This window comes from Artemia franciscana, chromosome 16, assembly GCF_032884065.1.
Source record: "Artemia franciscana chromosome 16, ASM3288406v1, whole genome shotgun sequence".
NCBI classification, from domain to species: Eukaryota; Metazoa; Arthropoda; class Branchiopoda; order Anostraca; family Artemiidae; genus Artemia; species Artemia franciscana.
Genome location: NC_088878.1, coordinates 3,416,686 through 3,430,493, shown reverse-complemented (window position 1 = coordinate 3,430,493; position 13,808 = coordinate 3,416,686). Strand labels below are relative to the sequence as shown.

Below are 13,808 nucleotides of genomic sequence, written 5' to 3'. Positions count from 1 at the left end.
TTTTTTTTGCAGTCCTCCACCCCCCAAAAAATACTTTTGTAGCCCCCCCCCCCCCCGCACCCTGAAAAAAATCCTGGATACGGCTCTGGGTAAGACCATAAATGCCTTGAGTGAGACTTTAAAAGTCCTTCTATCATGGTACAAAGTGCAAACCCTTATTAAGGTCATATAGGTCATAGTAAAAAGATAAAAGTAATTTTTTCGCTTTGATAGCTCTAAAAATCAGTTTCTATTATGCATATGAGACTTGTAGACAACATTTTAGCATTCTTTTGCGATAAATCAGACAGTTGTGATAGCCGATAGGTGGAATAATATGAAACAGGTTTTCAAATCTGTCGGATAGTATGAATGTACCGAAATCTGATGAATTTTTTCGATTGTAAGATAAAGAAAGCAGTGTTGTCATATTTGGAATCTGAAGGCTAAATTATGTTCCGTCTAAGCGATTCGCTACTCTTTATCTATGGGTTTACCTTCTCTTTTTTTTCTTTGAAAAGGTTATGTTACCTCAAATACATCGAAATGTTTTCAGAAGAATTTTTTAAATATTAAATATGCCAAAATCAAGGCCGTACCTAGGATTGATGTTCGGAGAGGGGGGGAGTTTATAAAAACATCTGAAATTTGTCCATTAGGATTTTTTACTTAAAAAAACTACAGCGACCCCTCCCTGAATACGGCCTTGATCACTATCTTTGTACAAGAAATAACATCTAATTTCCTTTTTTTTTGATCGTATCGAATTCTGTTCAAATTTTTAATCCCCCAATACCGAACGTTTTCTCCCTTCCTGATTTTTCGGGAGACGTTGAGCTCTGCACGAATTCCTTCATGAAAAATGAAGACTTTATCTGCTTCTCAACAATCAAAAATTTTGCTTTGAGATTTTTTAAAAGATGAATTAAACCCCCCTGAAAAATAGGAAATTTGTCGGTACTCGCCGGTTATTGGAAACACATTCAAGAATTACATTTAAGTCACATCTCCGAAACCGGTTTCATACTAACAAAAACAAGTGACGGATGATGCAATGCATTGGACTAAAACAGAATCCATGGGACTCGTATAATATGGGCTATATATTTCCACGTTAGAGAAGGTGGGGTGGGGGTTAAGTTAGGTTTCCATAATTTTGTTTCTTAAGTATTATTTTATCATTATGTTTTGTTACATGTCATTAGGATTAACCTAAAATTCACTTTTTGGGTGTGTCTCCAATAACCGAAAAGTACCAATTTTTCTATTTTAGTGTGTTTCTGCAACAGGCACGTACGTAGGAATTTTTTCGGGGGGGGGGCCAAAACCTTGGAAACAGCAGATATAAAGTAGCACTTTTTTTATTTATTTAGTAATACAAAAAGCAAATATATCGGAAAATACAGATAAACTTTAATCTGTAGTATTGTGGCGGATGGGGGGGAAGAAGACTGAAGCCTCAAAAGTACGTTTTAGGCTCAGGTTATGTTCATAGCGATTTAGAACCAGTGATTAATCTATCATACCCCACTGAAATGGAAATTTTAGGGTTAACGGTGCAATATGGGTGCTGTGGGGGTAGTTCTTCCATTGCAAAAACGTTGATTTTAATGAAAAATGACAGTTTCCAAAATTGATTCATTAAAAGCTGTACTTTATTCTGAAAAGGAGGGATAAACGTCCTAATATCAAAGATAATTCTATTTTGCTGTGGAAAGCAAACTCTCTTTACAAAAAAAAATAACAGCACAATTGCTAATTACTTCAAATAGGGTAAAAAGTTAGACAGAAAATGGGTTAATAATTGGGCAGTGACTTGACCGGATAATTGCATGCTGTAAAATCCCCCCAAAAAAGGCTTCCAACATGTATCCAGATTCTTAATAAATGTCCTACTTTTGCCAGAAATCCCACGAAACCATGGGGAAATTAAACATTTCACAAAATTTGTGCTGTGTACGTGCCAGTTCTGCAACCTTCTTACCGTATTTTTTTTATCTAAAAAAGAAGAAAATCAAAGCTAATTAGCTAATTTCCAAAACAAGTTTGGTAGATGGATAAGCTGAATCTCAGTTGCTAAATAATGAGTGAATGAATGAATGTATTTTATAACCCATATATAACACAAAGGCATGGGGATGGAGCATCAAAAAGAAGAAAAAAAAATGAAAACGAAAGACACGTTCAAAAATAGGCACAAATATATGCAAAATAAAAACACGAATAAACTAAACATTTCAAAAAAGTAAACCACTCCAAGGGTGGCAAACCTCTGACATAAATCAAGATTGAGGGGTAAGCAACTTGCATTGTAGGGATAATAAGGTATATAGCATTAAAGATAATACAATCCGAGGAGTCCCTCTCTCTCAAAAATTATGTACACTAAGTGGCACGTGCCAAGCGTGGCGGAACTGTACCAAGCGATTTTGGGAAGTATGCCAAGCATTTTGGGGACTTTGCCCTAAGAGACTGTGCCAAGCGTGGCGGAACTGTGCGGCAAACGTGACGTCCCGAGATACAAACCAAGTGGCAGGAATTCAGCGCTATCTTGATACAATTACAAACATAACTATAAATATTGTTTATTCCCGGGAACGATTGAAGAGGGCAAACAAAACCCGAGGAGTAAAAGAAACATTTCTGGAATAGTGCAGTCTGAAAAGGAGTGCTCAAAGTGAGCAATGGCGAGCTCCAATATGAAGGTTCTCTGTAAAAGTCGTGTTCCTGAAACTCCACTTCAGTAATTCAAAAGGCGTTATGTGACGAATTTCAGATAACTTGCATTTAGATTATACCCCTCAAACAAAGCACGGAGTGCTGATTACTTCAGTCGGTCTTCTTCTATTTAGCTCCCAAGATTTTTCATTTCTTTTTTCCTTAATTCGTTCTATCTCTTTGCCTGGTCCACAAAAATAAGTAGGAAATTAGAACTTTTGCTGTCAATATGAGTAAAGGGTGGAACCTTTAGGATAAGACAGTGAAAAATATATATATATATATATATATATATATATATATATATATATATATATATATATATATATATATATATATATATATATATATATATATATATATATATATATATATATATATATATATATATAGCACTTATCTGTTAAACAAAACACATTCAAGAATTACGCTGTGTAGGCCTAAGATCTGACAGAAACTGGTTTGGCTCTCTGGGATCGGTTATGAATTGCTTATTTTGAGAGAGAAAAATTACAATGCATATATATTTTATTAAACATTTAACCAATAAAAGTGATTAGGGTTAAGTTATGCTAGGTTAGATATTTATTATAATGCGTTCAGCGCGGCCTGCTTTCCATAATTCACAAAGTTTTTGATTTCACAAAGTTTCCATGATTTTGTTTCTACAGTATTATTTTATCATCATGTTTCATCAGGATTAGGATGTTTCATTACATTAGGATTAATCTAAATTCACTTCTTGGGTGTGTTTTGCTTAACATATAAGTACGAACAAATACCTGACAAAAACCATGTATATACGAAAAAAAATCTGATTATTTGATTTCACGGCAAGTATTACTGAGCGAAAAAATAGGATCTGAAATCGAAATATTCCGTCGTTTCCTAGTACATATTTTTTTTTACTGTCTGAGTTTGTTCTTGCCAGCTATTTACATTTTTAATATGATTTTATTTAGAATCAAGGCCGTATCCAGGGGGGTCGTCAGGTTACACTCCCCCCCCCCCAAGAAAAAAGCCCGACTCGTAAAAACGTAACAAAAAGTCATAGAAATAAATTTTGAAGCTTTTTTAAAGTTCTTTCGTTCCCCCTGTGAGAAAATCTGGGATACGCCCTTGTTTTTTGGTAAGAGTAGAAAAAACAAACCTTTCATTTTTTACGTTCTAATTTAAAATGTAAGTTGCATAACATGCCGACTTTTGAAATAAGTCAGTCGACCTTTACAACTTCACAAAGCAAATCTTCAAATAAATCTCAAGTACACATGAAATCTTCTGAAATTTTCGATTCTATATTTAAAAAACTATTTGACATTGTCGTAGATTTAATTTAATAATTCGGAGCACGAAAGTATTTCTTTCTTAAAACACTAAATCGAATCTAAAGAGTAAAGGGTGGGAGAGAGTAAAGAAAATAAACATTTAAATTAGGAATAAAGAGCTATTAAAGTTTGACTGAGGAAAACACTTCAAGAATTAGAGAGCGTTAATAATCTCTAGAGGGCTAGTTCACATGCACTGAAAATGTAAGATCCATGCCAGATATCTAATAATATTTTTCAAGGATGGATTTGGGAAAATATCTTTTCTTAATTGTGTTTAATGTTCCAACAGAGATAAACAGAGGGACGGACTACTTGTGAAAAATCTTGTGGCACAAAACTTTTCGTCCATTTTAGAAAAGGAGGGGTTATTTCGCTTTCCTCTCTGACATACGCTTAAAAAATAATGTTACGAGCTTAAGAACGTCAAAGACATGAGCCAATGAGGTTAAACGACACTTCTTACATACAAAACTAATCTTCCTTTTTTCTTTTTGACAGAAGTATAAAAAAAAAACAGGAGCAATAAGACAATAAGACACGAAAAGGCTTAAATGAAATGACATATTTTATGTGCATAACACAATAGTGTGATATTTTCTTAAAGAACAGTGATTTTATTCAAATAAGTTGCGATGAAGCATCCAGGCCGTTTCTAGGGGGAGGGGTCTACCTCCCCCCAATAATATTGGTACAGCTCGTAAAAACGTCGAAAAATGCATATACAAGATTTTTTCATACGTTTATATATATTTTTGTATCCCCCTTATTATTAATTATACCTCTTAACTTGGGTTAATGGAAAAAGTCTTACCTTGAGCACTCGACGCTGAAAATCCGGTTATCAAAACAGAAAGCCAGACTAAGCTCTTCATTGATTCTTGAATAAGTAAGTTTGTTTCTGAAACATGAAAAAATTACTTGAATGATTTTTCTCCTTATCTATTCCACAACCCAGTTGATAAAGCTATGCATACAAGCTCTGAGAAGATTCATACCTGCCTGTCGAAGTTGTTCTCTGACGAAGATTTCAAATCTGATATATCCAAGAATCTGACACGGCTTTATGCTCTGTTGGCATAAGGCGGCTTCGTGGTTGTAAGAAGTGGTTGTCAGAGTTGCCAATTGGACAAATTTTATGTCAAAAGGCCACATTCCCATGTGCTGGGACACAATAACATAAAAGGGCATAAAAGGGACACATTTCGTAAATTTATGAAATAAAACGAAACACTTCACACCTGAATATATATTTTGGCAAAAAAAGGTTTTACCAGATATGTTGATCGTAAAGCATTTTCTCCAAAGTAAGAGATTTGCATGTTTATATGAGTTTCAAGCTTTCTTTTTTTAAGAATCCAGGCTTTACCAAATATGTCGCTAGTAAAGGATTTTCTCCAAAGCAAGAGATTTGCATGTTTATATGAGTTTCGTTCTTTCACACTTAGTCATTTTTTTTTATGAATGTTTTATATGATGTTATCTGGCCGCTTTGGAAGAGGTTTACAAAACATTTTTTAGCCAATAAAATAACTGGTAAAAAAAGGTTCTAGTTTTAGAGATTTCAAGATCGATATATTTTAGCTCAAGATGACACATTTTTGGATTCTCAGGACCAAATATTTTGCAATTTTGGTGGTTATTAGTGGGCCTAGCAGTAGCCCGTTGTGTAAGTTAGAAACTGGTAAACTTAGCGTAGGATTGACCTTACTCTTGAAAGTTAAGAACAGGGAATTTTTCTCATGAAAGGGGATGAGTGCAAAGTCTTAATGCATAAGTTTGGAATTAAACAAAAAGTATTCATTTGGAAGACCATCAAAAATAAAATATCTTGTTTCAATTGATTTTTATGACTTTGTTAGCATTGGTGGTCAGGATCAAGCCTAACTGGCTCCCGTCCAAATTGCATGCAGGGATACAGTGACGAATTTTGTTCTTCGTTAGGTAGTTACGAATATGGATGCTTAGAGGCGAATCCAAAGAATTCAGCAGCCATGTTTTCGAAAACCCTAGCCACACAATACTTTTTGAAACATCTCAGTCATTGGTAATGAATTGGGTCTGAAACAAGTTTTTTCAGACGCATTAGAAATTAAACTTTAGTTAAGTAACAATACTTCTTGAAAGAGGGATTTGGGAGCATATTCATTCGGCGTATTACGCACAAAATTAATATATAATTTGACATATGACATTGCAAAATCTATATTTAATACCAATGAACTTTTATTAAAAAGACTTTTGCCGAAACCAATCATTGCTTTTTTGGTTAGCTGCCAAAAAAGCAAAGATTGTATTATAAAATTGCTCTTGATTTGTTTCTATCTGACTGAATTACTTTTGTTTCGTGTTTTTTGTCCTGGTTGAACTTCCTTGAAGTGATGATGCTGGGAATGTTTTATCTAATTTTTTTATTTAATGGTCAAGTATGTTATTGTTAGTTTTGTATCACAATTATATGTGCTTTATTGATGACGGATAAATATAGAACCGAAATATTTATTTAGAAAAAGAATTTAACTGTGTTAAAATAATTCCTCTTTATTTCACCTTTCGTTTTTTGTGTTGTGGAAAGGTGGTTTTGTCTTCGTCCTTATTCATGTAATATACATAGTTTGGGTATGTATCTGACCATTAAGGTAGGGAGGATAAATTAAAGTGAAACGCCTTTAGAAATGATTTAAGTATTTTAGAATTTTGAAAGTAATTTTCAGAATTGTATACCGTTTTCTTCTGAGGGAAAACTAATAATTCTATACCCTTTATGTCTCAACCACAGCTTTGGGAGAGCAAATAGTCAAAATAATGTTAAGAATCTGGAAAAAAAACCGAACATGCATCCATTATATGTTCAAAATCTTCCATTCAGTTTTGAGCCAGGTAAAATATGCATCGACCGGGAATCGAACCCGGGCCGCCCGCGTGGCAGGCGAGCATTCTACCACTGAACCATCGATGCTTATTAATTCGAATTTCGTAATATTTATTTGAAGAAAGAGTGGCATAGAAATATTATTATTTTAAATATTCGGTAAATTTTGCGAGCAACAGACAATCTTTGACAAGCATCGGCACCGGCAGGAGGGACCATGGTCCCCCTGGAAATTTGGCATTATAAAGTAATTATAAGGAAACCAAAGGAAAGAGAGCAGAAGAGGGAAAACCTATGGGGAAAATGTATGTTGCCCCATTGTTGGTTACCTGCCAATAGATTTTGACCCTTAATAAGGAAAATACAAGTTATAATTTGTGACTATGTGACCCCTATCCAGTTTTCAACAAACATCTTTGGTTTGGCTTGAGTAAAAAAAAAAGAAGAAGAAAAATTAAAGAGATGAAAGATGATTTTTGGGATTCTCTACTCCTTCTGCAAACTATTCTAAGACGTAGGAAATTACATAAAAACTAGTCTACATCTGTTATAATCTACGAAAGCAATAACACTTTCTGTAATTTTGGTTTGATTTTAATTTTTTTTAAGATTAAATACGTAACAATTAAATATATTCTTGATTAAATAAATTGATCCCTTTGCCAGGAATCCTTGTCGTTTAGAATGCACTGTATTTTGTCTCACTTCGCTTGTAATTTAATTGCTCTTTTTATTTGAGTTTTTTTCCTGAAAGCATCTAAAAATAAACTTGTTCTTTCGACAAAATATCCTGAAATATATACCCTATCACCCAACCACCACTTTTATTTTGACATCACCCCTCCCCCTGGAAAATTCTCTACCGACGGCCTTGACGTAGCCTACATCAAGTCAATTAGGTAAATATTTCGCAAGACTGCAGAAAGACAGTTTCAACAGAGCCTATGACATATGACAACATTCAGTTAATGGAGAAAATTATCATTAGGGCTATAGACGGGACTATTAGGGGGAGGGGTGCATCCTCAGAAAAGTAACCATGATATTTGAAAAGGTACTCACGTAAAATCCGGAACATACTCGGGAAGTTTACTTAATATAAGATCGAAAATAAACGGTTTCATAGCGACAAAGAATGGGCCAATCATAATGGGCCAATAATCCTTCATAATGGGCCAATCCCAGGAAAATTCCAGCAGCTTCCACGCTGATTGAATTTTTCTCTGATCAGATCCGTGTGTGTCGAGTTTTCAGGAAAACGCAGAGATTTGTATCGGCTGAGTTATAATGGAGTTTTGCTAGGGTAAGGGTTTCGTATAGGTAGGCTTTTGCTATAATAATGCGTGGTTTTGTCCAATTTTGTTCTGAGAATTTTGCACGCACAAATTTGAAAAGCCCCAATTCTTTTGTTCAGGAGAGGAATCTCTTAAGAAATAAAAACACGTTAACTTGACGACAGACTAAGCCAAATATAATAATAATATTTCATGAAATAATTTTTCTGTCAAATTATTCAAGAACCGGATGTAAAGCTTGTGGTAATGGAGAACCACAAAGAAGGTTAATAATAGGAGATTTTCCGACAATCGTGTGAAAAATTATCTGATGACACTTTATTAAGCTTAAAGTGATTTCAAATTACCTCAAAGAGTTAGAAACTGGTATTGACCAATGCATAAGGCCTCTTACTGACAAAACATTCAATTTTGCCTCTAAGCCTACCTCTTGTTATCAGTGTTGCCAGTTCACGAAAAAAAAGGGAAGAAGAATATATTTTTCAAAATCTAGAGGGAATTTCTGTTGTTTTTTCAATTATGTCGGTGAAAATAACAAAAAAGCAGTTTAGAAGAAAATTTTAAAAGAGAGGTATTTTTCAAAATTAGGGGAGAGGGGCAAACAAATTGGTGGCAAATAGACCCTGACCCTACCCTTTTCACCGTCCTGTCTGTTATTCCAGCTCTATATCTTTGCCTCCAGTCCAGCTAGACTCGCATGAACCTTGATGGAAGCCTTCGAGCTCCCCTGAAATTTCGATTTTTGGTTATTTATCTCTGTTATTCTATATTTTTAGAAAAATTTGCGAATCTTTTCCGTTGTGCCTATACCACTATTTAAAATGTGCTCTTTTTAGCTGTTTATGAATACCAGCTTGAAACAAAAGAGTGATATCGCAAAATGCATGGGAATTATATAATTTGGGCTATACATTTACAAAGTAGAGGGATTGGGGTAAAGTAAAATGAAGCGCTTTAAGTAATTATGTAAGAATTTGAGGATTACTTGTATCCTTATTGAGAACGATTCACTTTACTTTATCGACATTTATAAATATACAAATGTATAAATATACAACTTAAATTATATAGTTTCCATTCATTTTGCCATATGCCACTCTTTTATTTCAACTTTATGCCCGTAATACAAAACTAACACCTCCTATGACTCCAACAAACGACGGACACAAACTGACCAGTAAAACTTTCAAATTCCCTTGTTTCAATTGCGGGGGGGGGGGACCAGTCCTTCCTCAAAAACTAATTCCTGAGTATGTACCTGAATCCTGTCTCGCTCATCAGATACGCAGGAAACGGCATAGCACTACAGTTTTTAATGCGCATGTGCAGTTGTAGCTAGCCTAAATTGTCCGATTTGTTGAGATAGAAATGGACCCTTAGCTAATTGGGGGATATTCCCCTCTCTTGAATCTAAACTTGTCATTCAGGACCAAGTCATTTAGAGTCTAAATTATCACTGTACTTGTCATACTTGAAAACTGTACAAGTTCAATGCAAAATTTTCAAGCAAACTGAATATTTATTCCATAGACACGAGCCTTGGAATTTTTTCGGCTGTTAATTAAAATTTCAAGCAATAAAGAAATCATAGTTTAAATGACGAGTTTCCATATATTAAAAAAAAAAATTGGATTTTGGAGGAGGGAGAGGACAAAACCAGCAGCTGAATCGCAGACTATGAGTAGCAAAATAGAAGTTTAGTCCCATTTGACAAAAAAAAAATCTTTTTAGACTCATCTTTCAAATACACCAAAGAGAAGAAAATGTTTTTTCACGAGAATCTATGGATATACGCGAAAACGAGAGGATAAAAAAGGATTGAGTTTTACATAACATAGATAATTTCTTAGACCCCACTGCTTTTCCATTTACGGAAAATTAAGCAAAAAAAACAACAAACATAAAAACGGGCTTTGGTTACAACAAAGCAGTGAACGAAAAATAAAAACAAAACAACACTTTAATTTAAAATAAAATATTCCGATTATTTCGGCCCCACGTCCGGGAGCCTTTCTCAACAACAAAAAACCAAAAAGAATGAAAAGAAAAATTGTTTTTAGAAAATAAGACACACAAAAACGACAATTAAACATACGAAGAGAGAGAAAAATAAATAAGAACACTGATGTTTACAAAGTAAGAATACATTTTTCCTGGAAGTTTGTTTATACTGTAAGTTGTTCTTTTTTTTTGATGAAATCAAAACCTGTTATTTTTTTTTGCTTAAATTTACATATCATAGATGTCAAATTCATCTAAATTATAAATACAACAACGAAAAAAGTCGTTGAGTTGATGAAAAAGAGTTAAAAGGATTAAGTCCTATAAAGTCCCATATTTATGGGACCATAAGTCCCATATTCATGGATTCTCGAGAAAAAAATAATTTTCTTTTCTAGCCCATTTTGACAACAATTTTTAAAATATAGCCGAAATTAATTATTTCCGGCTTTTTAGGCTGCTCTGAGACCAGAATTTGTCTCATCTAGGATTCGAAATCAAGTTTCCACGGCCAAAGGCAAGTGTCCTTTCCCTGCGTTATCAAGTATTGTATTATAGTGTTTGTTTAATATCGTTTTTTTTTTTGCTTTACCCAATCACCTGTTTATGTTGTTTTATACAAGGAGGAATAAAGAAGAGGGGGAATTTGATGTCGTATAATTGCACTGCCATCGAAAGTAAGTTCTTGCTAATACCGTTTAAAAAAAAATTCTTGTGTGTGCCTCCTTGGAAGCGTAACGCAGTCATTAGGAATCAATATAACATTCCGGATCCGTGCATGGTTGTTCTAAAAAGTCTAGAGAGGTTTATATGAGTTTAATAAAAAATGGACTGTGTGCGAACGCAATATATATTTACGATATTCTTATTTAAAGCTCTTTGTGGGTAGGTGGGTAGAATACGCAAATTGGTGGGTAGAATAAGCAAATGTCGTAGATATGTGATTGACGTAACCGGATGGGATCCACTCTCTTTGGGGGAGCTAGGGGGGTCCAGTGCTTAGGCGAGTCCATTTGCTGTTTTGCTTGTATATTTTTGTGCGTTTCTTATTTGATGCTTTTTTGTTCCCTCTCCATTTACTTGTGACATTGTGTCTTTTTAAAGGGAAATAAAGTTCATTCATTCAATTACTTATATTATTTTGAAGCAGTTGAACATTCAGAAGTGGTTGAAAAATGGCTCAATAATTTAACAAATCTGTGAGATAAAAGTACGGACAAGTCGGTGAGTTCTAAAAACTGAATTCTAATCAGTATGAACAAAAACTTACGTAGCAAAAATCAGATTATGTTAAAGCGTAACTTGAGCACAATTTAACATATATAACGAATTGAACTCAAAGCAACATACATTACATTAGTTGAGAAAAAGACAGAAAGAGCGAACATAGATCATAATGAACAAACAAGTCTTTTCCCAAAAAAAGTGTCAACGCAACCATAAGTTTCCCATTACTCAATAATTTTTGTGCCAGGTAGGTGTGGAGGATTTTTTTTTAGAGAGTGACCCTTTCAGGGGGGGTGTGTGAAACTTATAAATAAAATATTTACAAGTAGTGAATCATATGACAAATTAAGGGCTTATAGGAACAATATTAAGGACACCGAAAATTAGTGCGGGAACTGAGAGTCTAAACGCTCTATACAAATTTGCCTGACTACACAATCAATCATATAGCCTGTATACTGTCATCCTTTACCTTTTTCAAAATAAGTTCAAAAAGCAGAGGAAGTAACTAGAGCAACAACATCTTTTTTATACACTGAAACTTCTACCGTTCAAACAGCTACCACCTGTGATTATAGTTGATTTCCCTTTTCCTAAAACACTTGTTGAGATTGGAACAGCGACAAAATTTGTAGGAGCATTGTATTTCAATATTTTTAAGATATATTATAAACTACTTTATAAAGCAACAAGGCAGTAGGATGACAAAAATGAAAAAATAAAATAAAATCCACAACCACATAATTATATGTCCCCTTACCCTTGAAACCAAAAATACTTTTTCTAATGGTATTAACTCGATCGCCATTGGCCAAATATAAGACATTTTATATACTGACATCACAGCTGACATTTTTAAGACACATTATAAACTACTTTATAATACAACGAGGCAGTAGGATGACAAATATGAAAAAAAATCCACAACCACAAAATTATAAGTCCCCTTACCCTCGAAACCGAAAATACTTTTCCTAAAGGTATTAACTCGATCGCCTACGGCATTGCTCTCTCGTGATGATTAGAAAACGACTTACACTGATTGTAAAAATACCCCAGGGAAATTCTGGATTCTGCTACCCATTGTGTAACTATAAGTGGTTGGATTGGTGATAAGGACATTTATCAACTACATAGCAATATAAAAATAGTAGGAGAAACCGTGGAATCTAAATACCAAATTTGTAAAAAGATAAACAAAATAAATAAAAAAATCTTCAAGGGTTTGTGGGGGGGGGCGCTCACTTCCAATTAACTGGTGCATATCCTGAAACGCCACAGTGGGCGCCCTCCCGGAATTGACAAGCCGCCTCCTATCCTTTTTTCCTCAAAGTCGACCGGTCACAATTTTCAAAATTTAGAGATAGCCATTCTGAAAAGTCCAGTAACTATGCCTTTTGGGATAACACGACCCCACACAGGCCCTGGGAAAAGGCCTTTATGTTATGGATTTTGCCCATTGTTACGCATAGTATTTGTTATTTTGAAGTATAAAGACATTTTTAAGCGTAAGGGGGTAAATTTTCTGCTATGGGGTTTCACCGTGGGGAGAATTTTCCGTGGAGAGGGAACTTTCCGAGGGGTGAACTTTCCAGGGGAAATTTTTCACTGGGGCAATTTACAAGAATTCCTATACGGAATTATTTTTATTTGTCTTACTTTATATTTGCCGGCTCAGTTTCACATGTGGAGGGGTTAAGGAGAATCGCCCGGGGGAAATTTTTACCAGGTTGAAATTGTCTAGGGTATCTTGCCGTAGGGGGGATCTTCCACGGGACAAATTTTCCATAGGGAACTTTGTGCCGGAATGACTTTCTACTGGGGGTGGGGGGTTAGCCTATTTGTGGGAAAATTTTTCCACGGAGGAGGGGATTGCGGTATAAATTTAAAGAAAATCAGAAACAAGTCTTTTTCAAATGAAAGTGCACTAAGAAATTTTTTTTACCTGGAATCATCCGCAAGAAATTTTCCAGGAGGAATTCTCAGCTAGAACGGAATTATCTGGGGGGACATATGTGGTGAGAGAGGGAGGGGTATTTTATGTGGGAGGAAATTTTAATGGGGGAATTTTGCGTGGGGTGGGATGAATTTTCCATGGAGGGGAAGCCAGATTTCCTGTCATTTTTGAAAACGACCAAAAATTAAATAAAAAAGTTTTTTTCAACTGAAAGCAAGGAGCAACATCAAAACTTAAAATGGACAAAAATTATTACTTATATGAAAGGGGTTGCCCCCTCCTCAACACCTTGCTTTTTACGCTAATGTTTGACGTTTTGTCACAATTCTTTAGGAACGAATCCTGTAAAAAGAGGCTGTTTAATTAGAATAATAAGATTTTTTAAATCCTATAAAAAAAACTTTAGCGCCAAGAGCGAGGTCTTGAGGAGGGCA

General features: G+C 34.7%; 1 protein-coding gene and 1 non-coding gene across 4 annotated transcripts in view; both read right to left on the bottom strand.

The window, feature by feature from the left end:
• LOC136036908 (cadherin EGF LAG seven-pass G-type receptor 2-like) overlaps positions 1-13,808 on the bottom strand; it is a 183,977-nt gene that overhangs the window by 125,307 nt on the left and 44,862 nt on the right. The window contains exons 1-2 of one of the 3 annotated variants that reach the window (XM_065719285.1): positions 11,890-11,995; positions 4,837-4,923 (exon numbers count right to left, since the gene is read on the bottom strand). In XM_065719285.1, the coding sequence (XP_065575357.1) occupies positions 4,837-4,897 (61 nt within the window). In that variant the 5' untranslated portion in view covers positions 4,898-4,923; positions 11,890-11,995. Of the gene's footprint in view, positions 1-4,836; positions 4,924-7,956; positions 7,988-11,889; positions 11,996-13,808 lie in introns of those variants that run through there. The other 2 variants (XM_065719282.1, XM_065719284.1) reach the window with 2 other exon arrangements.
• Trnag-gcc (transfer RNA glycine (anticodon GCC)) lies at positions 6,911-6,981 on the bottom strand. Its single transcript has one exon. It is a non-coding gene; the product is annotated as a tRNA-Gly (tRNA).